Source organism: Exophiala mesophila (assembly GCF_000836275.1).
Source record: "Exophiala mesophila strain CBS 40295 unplaced genomic scaffold supercont1.3, whole genome shotgun sequence".
NCBI classification, from domain to species: Eukaryota; Fungi; Ascomycota; class Eurotiomycetes; order Chaetothyriales; family Herpotrichiellaceae; genus Exophiala; species Exophiala mesophila.
Window position 1 is genome coordinate 516,758 of NW_015622506.1, and position 18,772 is coordinate 535,529.

Here is an 18,772-nt window from a genome sequence, read left to right on the forward strand (position 1 = left end):
TCGACAATTTTCTGAGTGATGTTGATTCGACAGCGATCCTTGTTCTCTTCTTCCGCCGCATAGGAATGAAACCGTCCTTGAATAGTTCTAGAGCTCGCTTCGGGGCAACTGGACTCGAGGTATGAGTTTCATTGGCCCTTCCCGACCTGCCATTTCAGCCCGAGTGAGACAACGACAGCTGCGGTCGTAATTCGGGGCTTCTCGTGCCCGAGAGTTCAGCCATCACCGTATAGTTGGCCCAAAGCAGAGACAACGCCGCTACTGCTCACTAAGTTACCGTCTCCCGCGGCACACATGAACCAGGCATAGCCGGACACGTCGTCGTTGCTGTCGAGCCACGGCAAGACCGTTTCTAAAAACTGCAATTGCAGGTCAATACCTCCGAACCCGCGTAACTCTGTAATCCAGAGAGTTCCTACGCCGTTTTCTGTTGCCAGTGCCGAGGCATTAGATACGAATGCCTGGAAACCCGACGTGTCGACTGCCGAACCATACCAATGGATGTTGATAGTGTCGACCAAGCACCTCCCTGCACAGGCATCGAAGAATGAGGATAACCACTCAAGACCGAGCGAGTCGCCAAGTCCATTCGTCACTGACGGAGCCGCCAGCTCGGCTTGGTCATGGAAAGGATTCATGTACTGTATGAACCCATCGGCCGCTTCGGATGCGGCGAGATTTGCTTGTGTCGCGATATCGGGCTCATTGAAGGAGAAGAGGTGTTTTGATCCGTAGCTGATGGCGGAGGAGGCCTGTGTAAACCACGAAGACGTCGCGTCTTCACCGAGACCCCAGAGCGTCGGGATAAATTCAAGGTTAGATGGAAGGGAGCCGTTGGCGAATTGAGCCCAGTTATAACCCCAGCTGACGGTGGACTGGTTCGCGAAGAGGTACGTGAGGGATGCCTCGTTATAGGCCAGACCTCTTTTCCCCCCTGTTAGACCTCCTTTTTTTTCTTGTGTGGGTATTGCATCAGAGCTCCTTGAAGGGTTTTCAGCTCCTTGAGAAACTGACACGCATGTATCCTTTTGAAAATTGAGATTTGTCGACGAGGCCAGAGAGCTGGTTTGATGACGCAGTACGATGAGTAGGAAGCCCATGAGATACCTGAGGCAATTTAGGACGGACATCTTGATCAGAATAGTAAGTAATCAACTGCGAATCCTGACTCCTGGGAGTGAGGTTCAAGGTAAAAAATTCGCCACGGAACGACAAAAGGGAACTGCATAGGGAACAAGTATATTCCCTATCGCATCACCACCAAAGAGACTAACATGGGATTAGGAGGGGATTTGACAGACCCAATGATACGTCCAAAACATCGATTCAAGGAACTCCATGCCAACGAATGTGAGCTCCCTTTTGGGCTCCTCAAATCTCCCCTGGGACGCGAAAGGGACTTCAAAAGGCCCCTCTCTTGTCCAGGAGAATGCAAGCATGGCCCTCCTTAATCCTGTATCGACGTGGTAGAGTCCCGAATTTCTCAGAGTTGTTCATTGCCACTTATCTCTGTGTGCTGCCTTTAAAGGCTTTCCACCAGCAATCGACCAACTTCCACTGGGAGATGTGCAACAATGTCGGAGTGGGAGCATCCTTTCTTCAGCTCTTCTTTCGTCGATGAGACATGTATGGCCAGACGATCGGTGTTGTGAATGGACAGAACCCCTGGCTCTCTGTGGACCGGAACATCCCTGAGAGGGTATGCCCAAGCAGAGAGCGCTGTCGCGTTCGGTTACAGCAGGAAGCTAGCGACAAACGCGCCCTACGAGAGAAGATATTAAATAATCAAGTGCTGCTCTTTTCAAATTGAAGATAAACAAACTCAACAGTCATATCTATAGGAGAACCACTCTATGCGTTCATCATGTTTCTTTTAGAACACTGTGTAGCCATCCTAGGAGGGCAGTTCTAGTCCTCCAGGCGGCCTTTTGATGTGTCATCAAGGTGTTCCAAGTCCCGAGCGGCGCAGATAAAGACCAAAAATACGTTCCACTAGAACGAAATGAACGCCGAACTCCCTATCTACTGTTAGCATTATCACATACTGGCCTCTCAAATGTACAACGACCTAGGAGAATCCTGGGAATGGGAGGGGTGTTTGGTGGTATACCTCGTGATGGTGAAAACCGGAAATGCTAGTTCCAAAATCTCAAATTCTAGGCTAGCTGAGAGGAATTGAATTCGTCGTTATAATAGCATCAATGGTCGCTAGAGAATACCTTCTGTGACGTGGGAACTTCGGTTAGCTTCTGGAGACGTTTGTAAGAACCAGAATTCAGAATATTTCCCTCGTTGTTCTAATAGCTCCGCGTGGCTACCTCTCTCAATGATAGAGCCATCGTGTAGAACAAGGATGAGGTCAGCGTCCTTGATGATTGAGAGCCGGTGGGTAATGATGAGCGTAGTGTGGCCGCGACATAAATTGCGGAGGGCCTTTAGGATGCGTGTCTCCGTGCGAGAGTCGATAGCTGATGTGGGTTCGTCAAGGACGACAAGCTTTGGCTTTTTCAGCATGATTCGAGCGATGCCTATCCGTTGACGCTGCCCGCCGCTGAGTATGGTGCCCCCTTCACCGACCCTTGCCGCGTATTTCTCTGGAAATTTCATAATAGCATCGTGTAGTCCCACTACTTTGCATACTTCGATGACCTCTTCATCTAATGCGTCGAGTCTCCCAAATCGGACGTTTTCCATAACCGACCGGTCGAACACCTCGATGTTTTGAGGACAGATGCCGATCTGCCCCCTTAAGCTGGTGAGGGTGACATCTCGAATATCCTGGTCATCGATCTTAATGACACCTTCTTTGACATCGTCGGTGCGAAGTAAGAGATTGACGAGACTGGATTTACCGCTGCCACTTTCCCCAACTATGGCAACGGTCGATCCACCTGAGACTGTAAAGGTCACATTGCGGATTGCGACATGCTCACTGGTGTATGAGAATGAGACTCGGTCAAATGAAATGTCTCCAGCACGTATCTGTAGCTGCTTGCTTCCGTTCACGATAGTCGGCCGTTTGTGGAAAATATGGACGAGTTTCTCGATCGAGACTAGTCTTTCCCTGATATCCTTGTAGGCCGTTGTCAGTTCGGTAAGAGTATCTGATGTCGAAGACCAATAGCTAACGAGGCCAATGAAGTGGCCCGGTAATAATGCGCCTTTAACGGCGTCCGCTGTAAACACAGAAACTGCTACTAGCAGTCCGAGCCGTAACAACAGTCTCCGGATGTTGGCAATTAAATAGTAACCTTTGTGGTGCTGGAATTGTGCACTAAGAAACTCCTGCAACACACCCGAGAATGCATCGACCTGGAACTCTTGTCGATTAAATAATGAAATAACCCGGTAGTGCTGGATTGATTCCTGTAGAAAATGTGTCATTCTCCGGTCCGTTGTAACATGATGTTGAAATAGCTTAGAGCTCCAGGAAGAACCTTGGTGAGCCGCTGATAGATAGGAAATGGTGAGAAATAGCTTCACGAGCGCGGAATGACCGCCGTTAGTCCGATAGAGGTATACCATGGCGACGAAAAGGTCGACCACCGGAGAAATGAGATTGGAGACCAGCTCCTGGATAATATTGCTGAAAGCGCCACTGGGTTTGAGGGCTGCTAAAAGCTCGCTAGACGGTTCAGTACGGTGGAAATCCATTGAGAGATTTAAGATATGAGCGTGGAAGGCCTCCACGATGTTCCTATGGGCGAATTGGGATACATGAGTCGCAGCTGTGGCCTTGAAGAAGGTGAAGTCTCGAGCTAGCTGGAGAACAATCCAGATGGAAACTTGCTTCATTATAGCGCCTGTACTGGTTAAAACAGGAGCTAAATATGAACGCGAGGTGAACTGACCGTAGTTTAACCCCAACGAAAAGCCATTCAAGATAATACCCAGTTGACGAGGTATCAAGACTTGTAATGTGCGGTCTTTGAAGAAATGGAGCGCCAAAACAACAATCCACAGCTGGGTTTTCCGGTCTTTCGAGGGCCACATGTAAGGTTTTAAAACGTAGAGGCGTTTGAAGTAGAGCCATCTTTCCCAATTTTGAGAGACACATTGCAGACGGAAGCCTCTAAAGAGTCGAGAGAGTACGACACTGCCCACGAGAGCCACGATCAACATTTGCAAAACCCATGGTGCAGTCATAGTGAATAGATCTCTGACGTCGTTCCCTTGTGCGACAGTTGCCAACGATATTGCATTAGGATGTGGTCGGGGAGCGCGATCAGTCTGTAGGACAAGTTGAGAGGAGAAGAACGAGGAGTGCAGCAGCCAAGGTGATCACTGCATCTTTTTTGTCTTTGATTTGCATCAGCACATGATAACAATGGCGGATTTAATGGCGATGAGCGCGTCCCCTGTGAAACCGTCAGCTGAGAAATGTGACTGGCCTTGCACCCACATTGTGCTGGAACATACCTTCTTCGAGAATGTGGGTGAGCTGCAAAGCTGACCCGCTGTCGGAGTCTTCCGCTGTTTGGGGGTATATCTGAGTACTGTTGACACCGTCTCCATAATTCTATCAAACGTCCTGTCGGGATGGATTGCCGGAGAGTGTGACTGCTGCAGAGCCTCCAAAACAGGTTACAAGTTCTTATACTAGCAGGGTCCGAAATTGACTTGCTTTGTGCGGCGTAGACTGGAGTCCGAATCAGCTTTGTCTTCGGTTGGCCAGAGCTGCACGACCCAAACCTTTCCAAAACTGCAGAATCACTTCGGGGTTGGAGGCAGGATCACTGACAGGAAAGTTGGACTCCGGTATAAGGACAACTTTGTTCACTGGAGAAGAGCAGGGTTGTGCGCACCCTGCTTTAACTTCTCACTTGGATTTGGGGGCAACTACGGTGATCAGAAGCGAAGTCAACTCTCTTGGAATGATCTTGCACGTATTCCAGTTCACAACAAGGCCTGTCCTGGTCGATACCATCAAGGACTGCGTACCAGACGGCCGGCAATTCCACAATTCTATAAGACAAGCTTCACGAAGAGGAAGGTCAGCCAGATTGCGAAACACAATTGGAAAAAACGACAAAGCTTGAAAAGACCCTTGAGAGCGATCCCTGGCGAAAGTCCCGAAAAAGAATTCTGAAACTTCTGGAGGCAGTGATGGTTAAGTGTTTCTCAATTTACAATCAATGTCACAATTTTGTCACCATTTGACATGCTCAATTCACCATACCTCGCCTGCTTCCTCCGCCCATAGTCCTATGGGCACTCTGATCTTGTCATGGCGATGTTCTGAAAGTCGTATAGACTCAGCAAGGCTTCAACATCGGCTGACACATCAAGAGGTCGCCGATGGGTTGTCAGTGCCTGCAGAATCGTGTCCATTTCCTTCAGCAGTCTGTCGTTTTTGTCACTGCACTTGCCTAGAGCAGAGACTTTGATATCTAGCTGCTGAAACTCTACCCAGCCATTGCCAGATAAATTCCTATGTGTACTGCAACAACTTCTCGTTGTCTTCAATGCATATCTTGTGAGCATTGTGCAATGAGTCGGTCCCAGTCCTAGATGCAACCGGATAGTTGGCGCATGAGATTGAATTCGTGGTCTTCATGCCACGACCAGTTCGCTTCGGCATCTGCGACTGCGAAGGAAACAGCGGGCTCGTCCAGATTGGCATCTGGTCGCTGAGATCTATTCCTTCTACCAGGACATTGGGGAATGTATTCCCCATAGCCAAAGCCCATTCCCTGGTTCCCATGTCCACGTCGAGTACTCTGCCGGCCCCGTCCGCCAACATCGCGGGTGCAAGATACAGTCTACCTCCTAGAATGAAACGTACCAATTTATGGTACAAACGGGAATTTTCCACCTCTTTCACGTCTGCCGGAAATAGCGACTCTAAAATGTTTAAGCGATTGCGTAAACGGTGTACGAGCTTGTGTGTTTACCAAAGCTACCAAATATGACATAAGAGCGATCGCCGAGCCATGAGAGTCGACAACGGGAAGGTGTCGATGAGATCGTGCTCTCACTGTCATCGTGCTCACTTGTACCTTATCAGACTATTTTTCTCACGCAAATGTGATAAAGGGACTTACCGAGGATCCTCATATCCAGGATCCATGTCTAAGGTTCTTTTCACCAGTCCAACACACTCAAACCCATTGGCCCGCGAAGGTGAAGGTAGCGGCATCGGAGCTGGAGTCGGAGGAGTACCTTCCTTGATATCGACAATACTCTTGCGAGTCGACATAATAACTTAGCATAATAACCGCTGAAGCAATGAAGAGTACTAAGTGCAATAACAACGGGAACTGACAGAATAGGCGAATAACAGCAGCAACAACACCAGCATGAATGATTACCGCAGCGATCGTAGACACAAAGAGCCAGATATAAGAGCAAGCTCTCTTACTGCTGGTGTTCAAGATCATCTCTACACACAGGTGGACAGTCAAAAAGAAATGAACCTCTCCTGGCAAACGACCGCCAGGTAGGTAGCGCCTGTTGCGGGGTCCTAGCTACCAAGCAAGAGGTTAGGGCGGAACGCGTTCTATGTGGCGCTGGCAATCAGGCGATGGCATTCTCAAGCCCAGGAGATTGCGCCTCTATTGGCACGAAAAAAGCTGGCCTAAAATGGAGGGCTCGATTGGTCACTGAGGCACTTTACTATGAAATACAGCCAAAGTACTCTGCACATGCTTCTCGGGGATGTTGTCTCCGCTTTCAGCTTCCCTTTCGAGACTGCAGATATACGCCTTTGGGGCATGGATCAATACCTGCTTCGGGCTGTATTGTGGAGAAATGGAGTCAGTCAGTGTTCTTTGAAAGCTCTTCAGAAATCACTGAGCCCAATAAACTCATCCTAAGCGTACTATCAACTGCGATGAGTCTCGAGGGCATTCCTTTGAAGCGATCGACAAATTGAGGTAAATGTCCATGAATCCACCTGGCGCTCGTATCCCTCCTTACTTATTGATTTCTACAGGAGAACCGCAGGCCCCGGGCGTCCACCCCACGAGAATCGCCACCAGGTTCACCTTTGAGTTTCATTGCATTGACTGTCCATGTCGAGAAGCTTGCCCGTTCCTGGGTTCTCAAGGGAACGGGGTGCTTCTCAATCATTGCCAAGCGTAATCCTGCCTGGATCTACGACCTGATGATTGGGGTTGACATCCAAAGGTTACGAGTCACGAGAGGATGGCACCCTGTAGTGTATCGCTTAGTATCTTACAGCTAGCTAGCGACGAAATACTTGAGGCATGGGGTTATTCTTTCGGAATCATGAGTACATCATGCAACACGGGTGCATCCTGATCACTATTTAATAGGCTGACATTTGGCCTTCAATATATGCGCAGGCAATTCTCATGCGAAGTCTCTGCACCTAGAAGCCGGGGTTTCTGCTCGTTTATCTCTGTCACCTCCATCCATTGCAAGCATGACCGAACCAAGTCCACTCGAATTAATCATCCTCGGAAGTAATCGTGTGAGCTGGGACTTATACCTTTGGGTAAGAATTCCTCATCGATGCAGAGCTGGGAACTAACCCATGCCGCAGTTCACAAGTTTGGAGCTCCCGGGCAGATTCACTCTGTATGAATTGGCTCATCGCTTCATTGAGGAGCCCACTGGGGACCTCACCCCGATCCAAGTTAGTTGGTGGGGTGGAGAAAAGGCACCGCCACGACAGATCATCCTGGAGAACCAAGCATTCATCGTCGCCTTCGATTTTTCGGACGAACAAACATTCAAAGCCGCCAGGTCCATCGCAATTGCGGTGAAGAAGGTCAAGTCGAAGAATTGTGCAATGAACCTGATTGGGCTCCAGCGCCGCCATTGCCGGCTCCAGGTGAGCCTCGATGATACGACCATTCTAGCAAATAAGCTAGCAGTATCGATATTCTCGATTCAGCCCCAAGCAGAACACAAATCCATAGAGGCCTTTCTCGACCTTATCAGGCAGTGCCGCGAGGAGAGAAACAGCAGCAAGTTTCCTCGGCACGAAAACCGAGTGTCACGAATGATCAGGATGATCTGGGCCAATCTCTTTGGGATCCTGAGTTAAGGCTTGTCGCGGTGCGACGTAAGCCTACTAGAGTCCAAGACAGAGGAAAGCTGTACGCAGTGAACTCATAATCTCCAAATCGTAATTGAAACAAATGTTCCTCTCCTTTCGTTCTGTTTTTTGGGCAGCCCTTTCGCGATGGAGGATTTGTGTGTATCATGAGCACAGATCTCTGATCTTCGTAATATCTACACCATCTTAGAATGTGTGGTGGTTCTTCCCACGACGCTGGTTCCCTTACAATCGTTCTTATCATGGCCGTGTCTTTAGGCATGTGATCGAACTTGACCCGTCCAGTGTCCCGACCCCTCCCAGGGGAGATAGCCCAAGAAGAGGCCAGCACGTGGGCGAGATGGAGCGCCACATAACCATTTTACTCCTCGTCCCACTTTTTCATGTTCTCAGGAAGTACCGGCCAAAATCCGGGGCGGAACGATGCGAAACGATCCACACCTATCATCCGTCCTTTGTTGAGCGATTTGACTCTCTTCTCGGCGCCTGCTGTTCAACGACCAGAATGACCAGGTTGAATCCTTTCAGAAACCAGTTTGCACCGCTCCGAGTTCTCCGAACAATGGTGGTCTGGTCTGCTCCCACGTCTTCACCAATGGGTGCGTGTTGAAACAGATCATAGGTATCTTTCTTGCCAAGGATCATTTCTGAGCATATACGATGGACCTAGATGGAACGATGAGAAAAGATGATTGAAAGATGTTTACCCATGACTCACAAATGCGACACAGCTCTTTGGCTCTTGAGCTTTGCGAGAAGCCGTTCCTGATATTGCTCGACCCTTGTCGTCGACCACTTCAGTCCTTCTATAAATGGCTTCAGAATCAACCCTTCCAAACCCGCCTTGAATTCTGCTTGTCGAATGATTCCCAAATGTTTCTGTGAGGTGTTAGCCTAAAGGTATGCCCTGGAGAGGTGTCTGACCTTTCTTTCGTCTTCGGGCCAAGACCCGAATGGAATCTCAATGGTTGTATGCTTCACATTCTGAAATCCCTGGGCTTGAAGGACACATTCTATGTCTTCTGCTTTCACAAGTTGGTGGTTGAGCTCAGATATTGCCATTTTCAGAGTTGGAAGCATATCCTCAGGATTGCCCAGATGCTCATCCTTAGGATCCCTTAGACGCTCGTCGTCACGATCCCTGGAGGGACTCCCGACATGGGGTTCAACGCTCAGCTGCTGAAATTCCAACCAGCCTCCAGGTTCCAGTTGGCTATAAGCGCAAGTGAGTTAATGACGTCCATGTGGTGACAGTGACATACTTATAACACTGGCTTACTAGCTTTAGCAGGTTTCGAGTGTAAGTCAATTGACGCGCAAAAATGAGATGGAATCGATTTCCCCAAGTCCAGTTGTCATCAATATCATCGATCTCGAAGCGCACCGTAGGAGCAACCCACATAGGTTGAATCGGGGCGATGTCGACGCCGATGATCTCGCAGGTATCATCGAGGTCCCCAACAGCAAGACACCAGTCGCCGAGTCGTGAATTTAGATCTAGAACTCTGGCCTTGTGGATGTCCTGAGGGCATAGATAGTTTTTCCTGTCCAGAGCCAGCTTAAATAGTGCGTCCAGCAATTTTTGATGAATCAGTTCGTTTTCGTCCACGGGCAGCGGGCGGGCTGACTTAATCAGCATAGTGTTGCCCAAAAAGATAAGCTCACTTACACGACAAGACTGAATACTTGCGTCCATGCAACTCATAATCAGAGATGTCTTCCACCGGTTCCGTACTTTCTGGGCGACTGATATGTTGTTAGAAAACTTCTCAGACACACTTCAAACATACTTTGGACTCCCATATGACGAATCCTGCCAGGGTGACTACGAGTTTGAGCCAACTTCCTCTGATACACCGGCATGATTGATACTAACCAGGACTGGGGAGATAACCTCTCGCTGTGGCGGTGTTGTCGTCATCACTGGAATCCAGGGTGGCAACTATGAGAGAGCTCGATGGAAGTGAGGAAAGTCAGGAGAGTTGGAGGGAGAAAGTGTGGGCTTGGGGCTGTTTTAAAACCTGCCGTCTGGTGCTCCAATCCCTATTACGGTGAACGTCACCTTTGCAGTTCAGCACCTGGAGACGGATTACCTCAAATTAGGCGTCTTTGCATGTGCAGACGAACATGTGCAATGCACTACGTGCTCTTCACTCGTAATCATTCCATTTCAATAAGTTGGTGTCGAACTCCAAGTCCTTCAAGTTGAAATAGATTGCTTTTCCTCGCCACTGCTCCAGAATACAATATCCACTCCCGTCTCCAAATACTACCCAAGCCGCTAGACGGCCTTTCATATCCTCCCCGGTTTTATCAACCCTCGCATCCTCATCTTCCGTGTACCAATCCTCAAGTCCTTCAGCAATCATCCAATTCTTGACCTTGATCGTGACCATTCCATCGTAGAGGACAGGACGAACTTCCCACTTTACGGTTTTCTCACAAGCTCCTGGTAGACCTTTGATCTGATCAACCCAGTCACGTAAAGCACATGATAGCTCTGATATGACATGGGATCCTTCTCCATCCTCTTGCAATGATGGGAGTAGTCTTAGTATACCCAATAGCCTATCCGCCCTTCCCCCTGAGCGAATAATGGTCTGTTGTTCTGGGACGAGTGGCAGACTTTCGAGCCTTTGTTTCACTTTTGGGCTGAGTATTGCTGCAATTGGGATTTCTGAGCCTTTGGAGCTGATGCTCAGAATGTTCTCCATGATGTCAGAGGAGGAAGATTGGGGGAGAGATATTAACGCAGTATGAATAATGTAGTCTCAACTGATGTAAACCACGTATCGCTGTCGGACGTGTCTTCGTGTCGGCTCATGCTTTATCAATGAAGTTCTCACGTATATAGTGGAAGTCGGGCGAAGAGTTGGGACAGCTTGACCGCGTTCTCATAATTGACTTGGCTTAGCTACAGGCGAAGTGCAGGACTAGAATGATCGGGAATGATCTGCGAGCAAATTTGAAAAGGTCCTCGCTGCGAAGAGGTGACGAATTCTGATGCCCCACCTGTGCCTAGCTAGTATCCTCGTGAAGAAGCATGCGTCTACCAAAAGAGACTTGCATGGGTAGCAGACACTTCCCTGCAGCGATGTGTTGAGAAAAGAAAGTTCTGAAATGAGGCGGCATCATTACACGAGTGTCCGTCTCCGGTTCAAGGGGTCAGAACATCCTCCAGTCTCTGCCGACGAGAACTGGGACTTGTTTGGCATGAAATCATTGAGCTGAGCTCGTTCCGACCGAAGCCTGGCAGATTGGATAATAGTACTCAGCCTCGCATGCCACAAAGCCGTGCCCACCAATGATAGAGCGCTCGACATTTCCAATGGGAATCCTGGAGAAGCGATTCACTCGTCATATTGACCATACTGGCCATGCAACGAGAATCGAAAGTTTGGCGAACGAAAGTGCAGGACGAGATTATGTTGAAGGAAGAAGGACTATGAGAAATATTTTGAGACGGGGTGGGTGGGATCTCAAAGAAAACGTCTGGGTGTTGCCTTCCAGCGGAATGTCCACCTGACGACAACGAAACCAATGCACCACACATTCTAAGGCGACTCCTGGACAGGTGGATGCTAAGGGTCGACCATGCTTGTCAATTTCCGCAGAGCCGTGCGGTACCGTTCCTTTCCTCGAGGATCTGCAATCCAGTAGTGAAATCCTCCCACACACAATAGGATGCTTATCTCTTGTTAGCAGGATGCGAACCGAGCTCGGTGATACGTACAGTGCCGTCACACACGCCACGCAAAGGAAGAGGAATACCAATAGAAAGATTGCTTTGGGGGTGGGACCGGCGAAGAGAGACATGTCGGCTTGCTCCATCTCTCTCGTCACTCGTTTCTGGCCGAGAGTTCTGATTTGAAATCTGGATAGACAAGGAGACGGGTGTGGCACCGGTGGGCGAATGGCTGGGCCGTAGAGTTTTTAAGACACAGAGCCGTCTACAGCCAGCCAGAGCTACAATTTGAACATTGATCAACGGCCGGAAAAACACGCACTTCCAGCAGGTGGCGTTAATGTAAGCGAAGCAGCTGGCGTAGAGTATGCAATGTCCTTTAGAGGAATAGCTAATAGTGATCTGTGTAGGGAGGTCTTACTTCGAATCAACGTCGTGAAACTTGGGCGGTCTGATAATCAGACAGGCGATGGCGGGTTAACCAATCCTCGCCTCGCCTCGCCTCGCCTCTAGCACGCATCCTCAGAAGAGTCTGGATGCCTCGATTGTAATGCTTCACGAGTTGACGGTAGTACATTTCTGTAATAGCCCAGGCTTCCCGGATAATCCTAATGGCCCTTTCCATAACCAAAGCGCGTAAAGTTCCCGGGCGTTCTCAAGCCCCCAGTACTCCACGTCCTCTTGAAGAGGTGTGAGTGGGTTATACTCTAAGTCCAAAGTAAACTGAATGTGCATCTCATGCAGTCTAGTCTGCAGAGTCGGGAGGTAGGCGTTCTGGACAAGAATTTCCCGTGACCCATCGTTCAGGGGGGTGATACTAGGCACCTGAAGGATCGTTCTCAAGATCGCATCATCAAGGTCAATTGAGAGTCGTACAAGGATGTATGAAGCGTCAACAAGCTCCTCAGCCACTCGCCTGCATCATTTAGGTGGTATTCAAGTGTGGAAGAATAGGCATACTGAATCATGGGTGGAGGTTGCCACGAGTGTTCATCGCCGGAGGGCACTTCACCGCCAGGAATCACACCACGAAAATTGATCCTCTTGATATCTGCAGAATCTTCCTTACAGGCCTCCGTGCCAATAGAACTATTGTCGTCATTGGACGAGTGGTCGCTAAAGATAGATGAGGCTCCGATAGACGAGCCGTCGCTGTCAGACAGCTCCTGGCCACCCTCAGGGGGGTCCACAGTGAATTTTTTCGCCCTCTTCCCATTGAAAACCAGCTGAATGGCAATGCCAGCAAAATAGTCGTTCCTTGGTTGACGTCTAAAGTTCTCATGACAGGGTGAAGGCGGGGGTGCGGGTGGTGTCAGGTCGTCTTGCGACCGGGAAGAGGAATACATTAGATCAGTAGATATCAAAGCAGACAAGGGAATGGGAAATGCCGAAACCGGTCAACAGCATAGAAACAGGGCAACTCAAGGATAACAGCGGTGAGGTTCTGCATGCTTATATGCATGTGGGAGATCGAGATCGCAACAGCTGCAGGCTGGCGAAATAATCCACTAGAACGGGCTATCCCATCTACGCCGTCGATGTGAAATGTACACGAAGCTGGACGTGTGGAGCAAGTCGGCGCGTATTCATGGTCCTACAGGAGTGCGTAAAAGGTCAAGCGTCAGTACACCGAAAAGTGAGTACTAGTTGAAAGCCGAGCCTATGGTTCCGTCCGTTGCGGCTAGGCGCTGACCGGGGGCGTGACGCATTTTCAAAATGCGTCACGCCCCCGGTCAGCGCCCCTACTGAGCCAGGCTGTGGGAGAGAGACCTTTCGCCAATTTGTCCGCTCTTTCTCCCTCAGTCAATTTGCAGGAAAGATGAACGAGGTAATTGCCCAGTATCGTGGCACATCAAACTTTTCAGTGATTTCCCAGTCCGCCCTGGAATCAGCAAAGAAACCTGCCCTTCACCATGACCAGTTACATCATGTTGCCCTACCGGTCGCGCCACGTAAAGGACACGCCGCGCTGGTTGTTATTGCGATTCAGCCTCTAACCAACTCCGAGTGGCCCGGCTGTGTTTTCTTTGGCGTGGCCATCAAAGCAGTGCATTGTTGTTGCCGTGATGTGCTCAATGCCGTTTGCGAGCAGGCTGGCATGATCATCGGCCGCGTCTACACTCAAATAACGGTTGATATCTTGAAAACCGTCAAGGCGGCACAAGTAATTCAATTGCCAGTAGCTTGGTGAGTCGAGTTGGTGACCGGCGAAGGAACGAGACAGCTGACTGGATGCCAGCCCTGTGCCACTCCAGTTCTTGGACGGAACGAGTCTTGGAAAAGATTCGATAGCCAAAGGCTATGCCGAAACCCTCAGCAAGAAGATCAAGAGTGGCATCGAAAAGATCAAGAAATCTCTCAAGAAAGGGAGTTCTATCATCGATCTCCTCACGGGGAAGACATCTAAACCGGTGTGCAGGAGACAGGTTGACACCGAAGCTGCTTACGACGTTATTGTGGGCTCATTCTTAGAGGATGCACAACGATATCAAGAGGACATCACCGTCTCGAACTTCCGTGTGTGGTGTGCCAACTTCAGCGCTGGTGCTCTGGACAGCATTGCCGATTTCCTTCCACGGCGATCAGTAGCACACTCGATAACCCAAGTGAGCACACGGGCGGGTGCCACAATCCGAAAGCACCGGCAGCGCCGGCGTGACCTGGCTCGAGTGGCCAACACGATCGTCTATCGACTTCCGAGTCACCCGCGGCTCATATATGCTGCTCTCGGAGGTATGTATCGAGTTTCTCTGTGAGCTCGCTGATTAATTGCAGTTAAAAATTACTATTTTGTCTATCGAGATGGTCTTTCCGACGCCCAACTTGACTCCATTGTATCATGGGTTCTCGTTGATCTAAAAGAGGAAGATTTGACGATTTTGGATAAATATCCAGACATATATGGTCCTGTTCAAGCCATAGGTGAGAGGACAGGGTTGAGGTAACCACTCTTCTCCAGTTGATGTGCGACAACTGAAGATATGACAGCAATAGCGAAATTTCTAAGGCACTCTTCGAAAACACATCACAAATATTATCCCAAGTGGATGGAAAAGGCCAGGCAGATTTGGAGAATGAAAGCGAAAATGGGGATGAAGAGTCGGACTTTGAAGATGAGACTGAGGAAGAGGTGACCGAAAATGGAGAAATTTGCTCTTCATTCACTCCCCGGACCAGTTTTTCGAGTTCACGTACATCGCCACATAACTCGAATTGTTTTTCAGACACCGATGATCCCACCTTTCCTCAACCTGCTATCAGCAACATGATCCGGCAAGGTGACGTGATAATCCCCGACCCTGTTTTGGGGAGAGTTGACGAGTTACTGGCTGCGGCTGCGCTACGGGGTATGGGTATGCTATATCTTCAGGTCAAATGTCCTTAGCTAATGAGCTCAAGTTGATGAGTCGACGAGTATGTCGATGACCGTTTCAGATGTCTTTCAGAACTGCTCCACAAGACAACCTCCTGTTGATGAGGACCGAAGGCACGCTCCAGGAAAGGCCTCCCAACAGGATCAATTTACCGTTGGGTCGGGAGAATTCCCTGGCCTATCTCACGCAATGAATTCGGGCGACACTAGGGCTTTCGGCTCCCCGTGGGTATCTGGGACGGCCTCCTTAGATCAATCCGACGAGGACCACACAGTCATAATCGACAGTTCGACGTCGATCGCTGGCCAGAGGCACATCATAACTCCTTCTACGAATATCTTAAGCGTCCCAATGACCATGACATCTACCAGCATTTCCAACAATAATCGTGAAAACAGCGATTCCGGACCGGTGCTAACTAAACGGCGTCGTGTCGACGCAGACACTGCCGACGGGGACCCAGGTTTGATGGTCCCCTACATTAGGCCGTTCAATGATATCACGGTAGGCAACCCTATTAGTAACGAACTTGGCGCCAGCAACAACATTCTACATACGGCGACGTACACCAGCTTTGGAAATTTTGGTCCAGTTAGCGAACATTCTCTATCGGCGCAACTGTCTGTACATGGAGAACAGCTTTGTGATCACTCCACGGAATCCTCAGCAAGCGGGCCGGAAGATAGCCTACTAGGGGGAAGAAATGAAAGCACGCCTAATTGGCAATCTATGTTCGAGCATGTAGAATCGTTATGCTTTGAAGGGGAACCTTGGAATCCTCCGACGGCTGATTGGATTCGTATGTTTGAGCAGGTCGAAAAGGTCAACTTCGAGGAGGGTTTCATTGAAAATGATTCTGAATTGGACAAAGTGGTATCTCTATTCACATGTCTGTCAATTCCATGACGATTCCACTAACACCCCCAGACTTCAGAACAAAACCCTCGTGATCGTGAACAACGAGAATATCACCAACTCGTAACTCAAGGGGGTGGTCCTTGCGATTCGAGTCTATGATGACGCCATAGCACTGCTCCCTTAGCGTTCGGAGGGGAATTGTGGTCGTTGGTTTTTGTGCCGTCGGTATTGATTTGGTGATTTCTTTCGATATCCGCTCATGGTTTACTGAAGGAGGTTCTTCCAATTTTGTGGGGTCAGTTGTCGTATAGGCTGGTAGGAGTGGGGAGGGCTCTTGCGTCAAGTGTTCAGAATATGCGGGGGTTCGTGTTTTTACTATTATAATCACTTGATTCTTTCGAGCAGCAATACCCTTCGAAAACCATGTCCATTTAGGAATGGTTTTCATACTAAAGAGTCGCCCTTCATGACTATATTCGTCAACAATTCCAGGGAGCTTGCTTGGGGTCAGCGACAGAAGAACAGATGCATGTCCAACGCACAAATTTTTCATTGAGCTGCCGCAGCACTTCCATAGACTCGGGTCCGACGGTCTTCAAGTCCGGCGAGGTTCGTAAACTCCATTGCTGTAGTAAATGGCCGTCCTTATCGATTTCCTGAACCAAGTCCTCAGCCCGTAGTATGACCCTCTCGACCGCACGCCGAAATTCATCGTCAGTCTCGATGATTCGCATCTTTCAAGTAGTCGAGAATTTTGGATGAGAAGCGCTCGATGAGAAGTACTTTTGGAAAGTGTCCTGACTGATATTTATATCTGATGGCGATGATTGCCTACTACACTTGAATCGGAACTGATGTGAACCCACGGACACATAAACAATGGCGAAAATCTGCAAACTAACCTTAGGTGGCTAGATAGGTATTGTGATAGGCCGCCGTTGCTTATAGCGGCACCACGAATGTGGCCCAGGCTAACTATCTACCGCAGAAAATACCTGCTGCTATAAAAGTGTACGAGCATGACCAAGGCGAGGCTCTTTCTTTCCAGAAGCCGTTTGACTCAAAGGCTCTCATCGTATAGCTGTCTGAGAGGAATTCATAGTACATGCTTCCAAGAAAATACTGACCCGTATACCCTCACTTTTGTTCTGGCAGCCCAATCCTTCGGCGAACTTCCTGCGTCATCACTCCTGAGAAAGTCACTGTTTCCACATCGTTTGTATGCTATTGTTGGGACATAAGTTAGGCCGAATTCATCATTGAAATATGAGACGGTGGCAAGGTCCGTACCTGGTGACCACCCCCATTGACCTTGGAGGCTTGAGAACTCTCGTCTTTCTTGTCATCTTTTGTGTTGATGCTGTTTGTCGTCCGTTCGACTTTTTGGGAGGTTGTGTTTTGAAGATTGGGGTTGCTGCTGGACATGTTGAAGAGTAAATTATGAGAAATCTCAAAGATAAAATCGAGGAAGACCCCCTTCAAGGAAGATTACAGAAGTGCTGATGGAGAGAGGGTGATCGTCGAGAGCAACTTGAACAAGATCCAGGCGTCTCTCGAAACTATGAGCAGGAGAGCTCATATAACATGTCGATGGTCCTGATGTCCCGTCAGATATCCCGTCAGATATCCTAGCTTCAGCAGGTACATTGCATTCCTCGGCGACTTTTCGACCAACAGAGATGTCTTACTGCTGGCGAACGAAACCTGATCTGAATCTCCTACAGGAGCCCTCACAATTGGTGACCTTGTCCGCAAGGCCTCGGGCCGCTACTAGGATCCATGCCTTCGGCTGTCCCGCTCCAACGCTAGTAGCCGTCGATGAAATGCATGTATCGCATGGCCTAGCGAAGACGCGGAGCATCAAGATCAAGCCAGGAAGCTCCAATAGTCTGGGGAGACGTGACCACGTCATGCAGGACGATATGCATGCACTCCTCAACCTAAACGACCTGACGACGAGCCTTTTCAAGCATATGGAATCCTAACAACGTGATTGCTGGAAAAAGAGGTCGGACGCGCCTTGCGAATGATAATCTTGGTTGCAGATTCCTCAGCCATTGCGCAACAGACACGAGCTTCAAAGATCACCGAAAAGTGTGGCGAGATTTTGGGCCAACTTAGGTCAATCTATGTCGGCTGAAATGGCATGGACTTCATCTGGACTTGACTTGCATGACTTTGAGTGTGCTTCCTGGCGACCTTCATCCTTGGAAGGCACCGCTCGGTGCAAATCGAGATCGGGGCACAAAGCAATGATAATGCTTAGCACTAGCTACTGAGATGTCGCCTCAGCTAGGTTACAAACGCTACTTTCTCCTTCAAATCTCTGGGCCGTCCATCAGAATCAATTGTGCACAAATATCCAGCCATGGAGAAATGTCTAGCTGTGATGAATGTAAATCTATAACTTTTTGTTTATTCATGGATGTTAGTCCAAGATTTGGATGTTAGTCCAGCGCTGAGATATTTGTCCAAATCTTGGATGTTCGTCCAACACTTGGATGCTTGTCCAACATGTGGATGTTTGTCCAACACGTGGATGTTTATCCAAAGCTTGGATGTTTGTCCAGCATGTGGATGTTGGTCCAAGATTTGGATGTTAGTCCAAGGTTTGGATGTTAGTCCAAGATTTGGATGGTAGTCCAAGGTTTGGATGTTAGTCCAAGGTTTGGATGTTAGTCCAAGGTTTGGATGTTAGTCCAATTTTAGATTCTTTGGGTTGAGAGCCTTTTCCCGAGTGTGGAAAGAATTAGCGACCCCACTTGACGCCCAACCTCTTCAACTGCTGGCCCAGTTTGAATCTCAGCTTCGGGGAAGGTCGCTTCCATT

General features: G+C 49.1%; 8 protein-coding genes across 11 annotated transcripts; 2 read left to right on the plus strand and 6 right to left on the minus strand.

Annotated features, from left to right (window-relative positions):
• Positions 1 to 215: 215 nt before the first annotated feature.
• On the minus strand, positions 216 to 1,130 carry PV10_03844 (uncharacterized protein; the record flags this gene model as incomplete). The annotated part of the gene is made up of 1 exon (XM_016368342.1): positions 216 to 1,130. The coding sequence occupies one exon, from the start codon at positions 1,128 to 1,130 to the stop codon at positions 216 to 218; it is 915 nt and encodes a 304-aa protein (XP_016224130.1).
• Positions 1,131 to 1,848: 718 nt separating this feature from the next.
• PV10_03845 lies at positions 1,849 to 4,248 on the minus strand. 2 transcript variants are annotated; one of them, XM_016368344.1, is made up of 3 exons: positions 3,852 to 4,248; positions 2,111 to 3,803; positions 1,849 to 2,018 (listed from the first exon to the last, which is right to left on the minus strand). In XM_016368344.1, the coding sequence occupies exons 1-2, from the start codon at positions 4,144 to 4,146 to the stop codon at positions 2,209 to 2,211; spliced, it is 1,890 nt and encodes a 629-aa protein (XP_016224132.1). In that variant the 5' UTR covers positions 4,147 to 4,248; the 3' UTR covers positions 1,849 to 2,018; positions 2,111 to 2,208. The 2 variants fall into 2 exon arrangements, with proteins under 2 accessions (XP_016224132.1, XP_016224131.1); XM_016368343.1 differs by having other exon boundaries at positions 1,849 to 3,803.
• A 1,183-nt stretch (positions 4,249 to 5,431) lies between these two features.
• On the minus strand, positions 5,432 to 6,199 carry PV10_03846 (uncharacterized protein; the record flags this gene model as incomplete). The annotated part of the gene is made up of 3 exons (XM_016368345.1): positions 5,432 to 5,844; positions 5,895 to 5,992; positions 6,045 to 6,199. 3 exons carry the CDS (start codon positions 6,197 to 6,199, stop codon positions 5,432 to 5,434), a joined length of 666 nt encoding a protein of 221 aa, XP_016224133.1.
• Positions 6,200 to 7,322: 1,123 nt separating this feature from the next.
• Positions 7,323 to 8,105, plus strand: PV10_03847 (uncharacterized protein). The gene is made up of 2 exons (XM_016368346.1): positions 7,323 to 7,459; positions 7,508 to 8,105. The coding sequence occupies exons 1-2, from the start codon at positions 7,388 to 7,390 to the stop codon at positions 8,012 to 8,014; spliced, it is 579 nt and encodes a 192-aa protein (XP_016224134.1). The 5' UTR covers positions 7,323 to 7,387; the 3' UTR covers positions 8,015 to 8,105.
• On the minus strand, positions 8,070 to 9,997 carry PV10_03848 (the record flags this gene model as incomplete). 2 transcript variants are annotated; one of them, XM_016368347.1, is made up of 7 exons in its annotated part: positions 8,070 to 8,692; positions 8,745 to 8,905; positions 8,951 to 9,239; positions 9,289 to 9,649; positions 9,696 to 9,772; positions 9,817 to 9,851; positions 9,903 to 9,947. In XM_016368347.1, the coding sequence occupies 7 exons, from the start codon at positions 9,945 to 9,947 to the stop codon at positions 8,668 to 8,670; spliced, it is 993 nt and encodes a 330-aa protein (XP_016224135.1). In that variant the 3' UTR covers positions 8,070 to 8,667. The 2 variants fall into 2 exon arrangements, with proteins under 2 accessions (XP_016224135.1, XP_016224136.1); XM_016368348.1 differs by having other exon boundaries at positions 8,745 to 9,239; positions 9,903 to 9,997.
• Positions 9,998 to 10,119: 122 nt separating this feature from the next.
• On the minus strand, positions 10,120 to 10,883 carry PV10_03849 (uncharacterized protein). The gene has a single exon (XM_016368349.1). The coding sequence runs from the start codon at positions 10,738 to 10,740 to the stop codon at positions 10,177 to 10,179; it is 564 nt and encodes a 187-aa protein (XP_016224137.1). The 5' UTR covers positions 10,741 to 10,883; the 3' UTR covers positions 10,120 to 10,176.
• Positions 10,884 to 12,198: 1,315 nt separating this feature from the next.
• On the minus strand, positions 12,199 to 13,114 carry PV10_03850 (uncharacterized protein). The gene is made up of 2 exons (XM_016368350.1): positions 12,672 to 13,114; positions 12,199 to 12,627 (listed from the first exon to the last, which is right to left on the minus strand). The coding sequence occupies exons 1-2, from the start codon at positions 13,055 to 13,057 to the stop codon at positions 12,267 to 12,269; spliced, it is 747 nt and encodes a 248-aa protein (XP_016224138.1). The 5' UTR covers positions 13,058 to 13,114; the 3' UTR covers positions 12,199 to 12,266.
• A 356-nt stretch (positions 13,115 to 13,470) lies between these two features.
• On the plus strand, positions 13,471 to 16,455 carry PV10_03851. 2 transcript variants are annotated; one of them, XM_016368351.1, is made up of 6 exons: positions 13,471 to 13,898; positions 13,951 to 14,444; positions 14,487 to 14,652; positions 14,700 to 15,064; positions 15,111 to 15,958; positions 16,013 to 16,455. In XM_016368351.1, exons 1-6 carry the CDS (start codon positions 13,531 to 13,533, stop codon positions 16,100 to 16,102), a joined length of 2,331 nt encoding a protein of 776 aa, XP_016224139.1. In that variant the 5' UTR covers positions 13,471 to 13,530; the 3' UTR covers positions 16,103 to 16,455. The 2 variants fall into 2 exon arrangements, with proteins under 2 accessions (XP_016224139.1, XP_016224140.1); XM_016368352.1 differs by having other exon boundaries at positions 15,111 to 16,455.
• Positions 16,456 to 18,772: the final 2,317 nt, after the last annotated feature.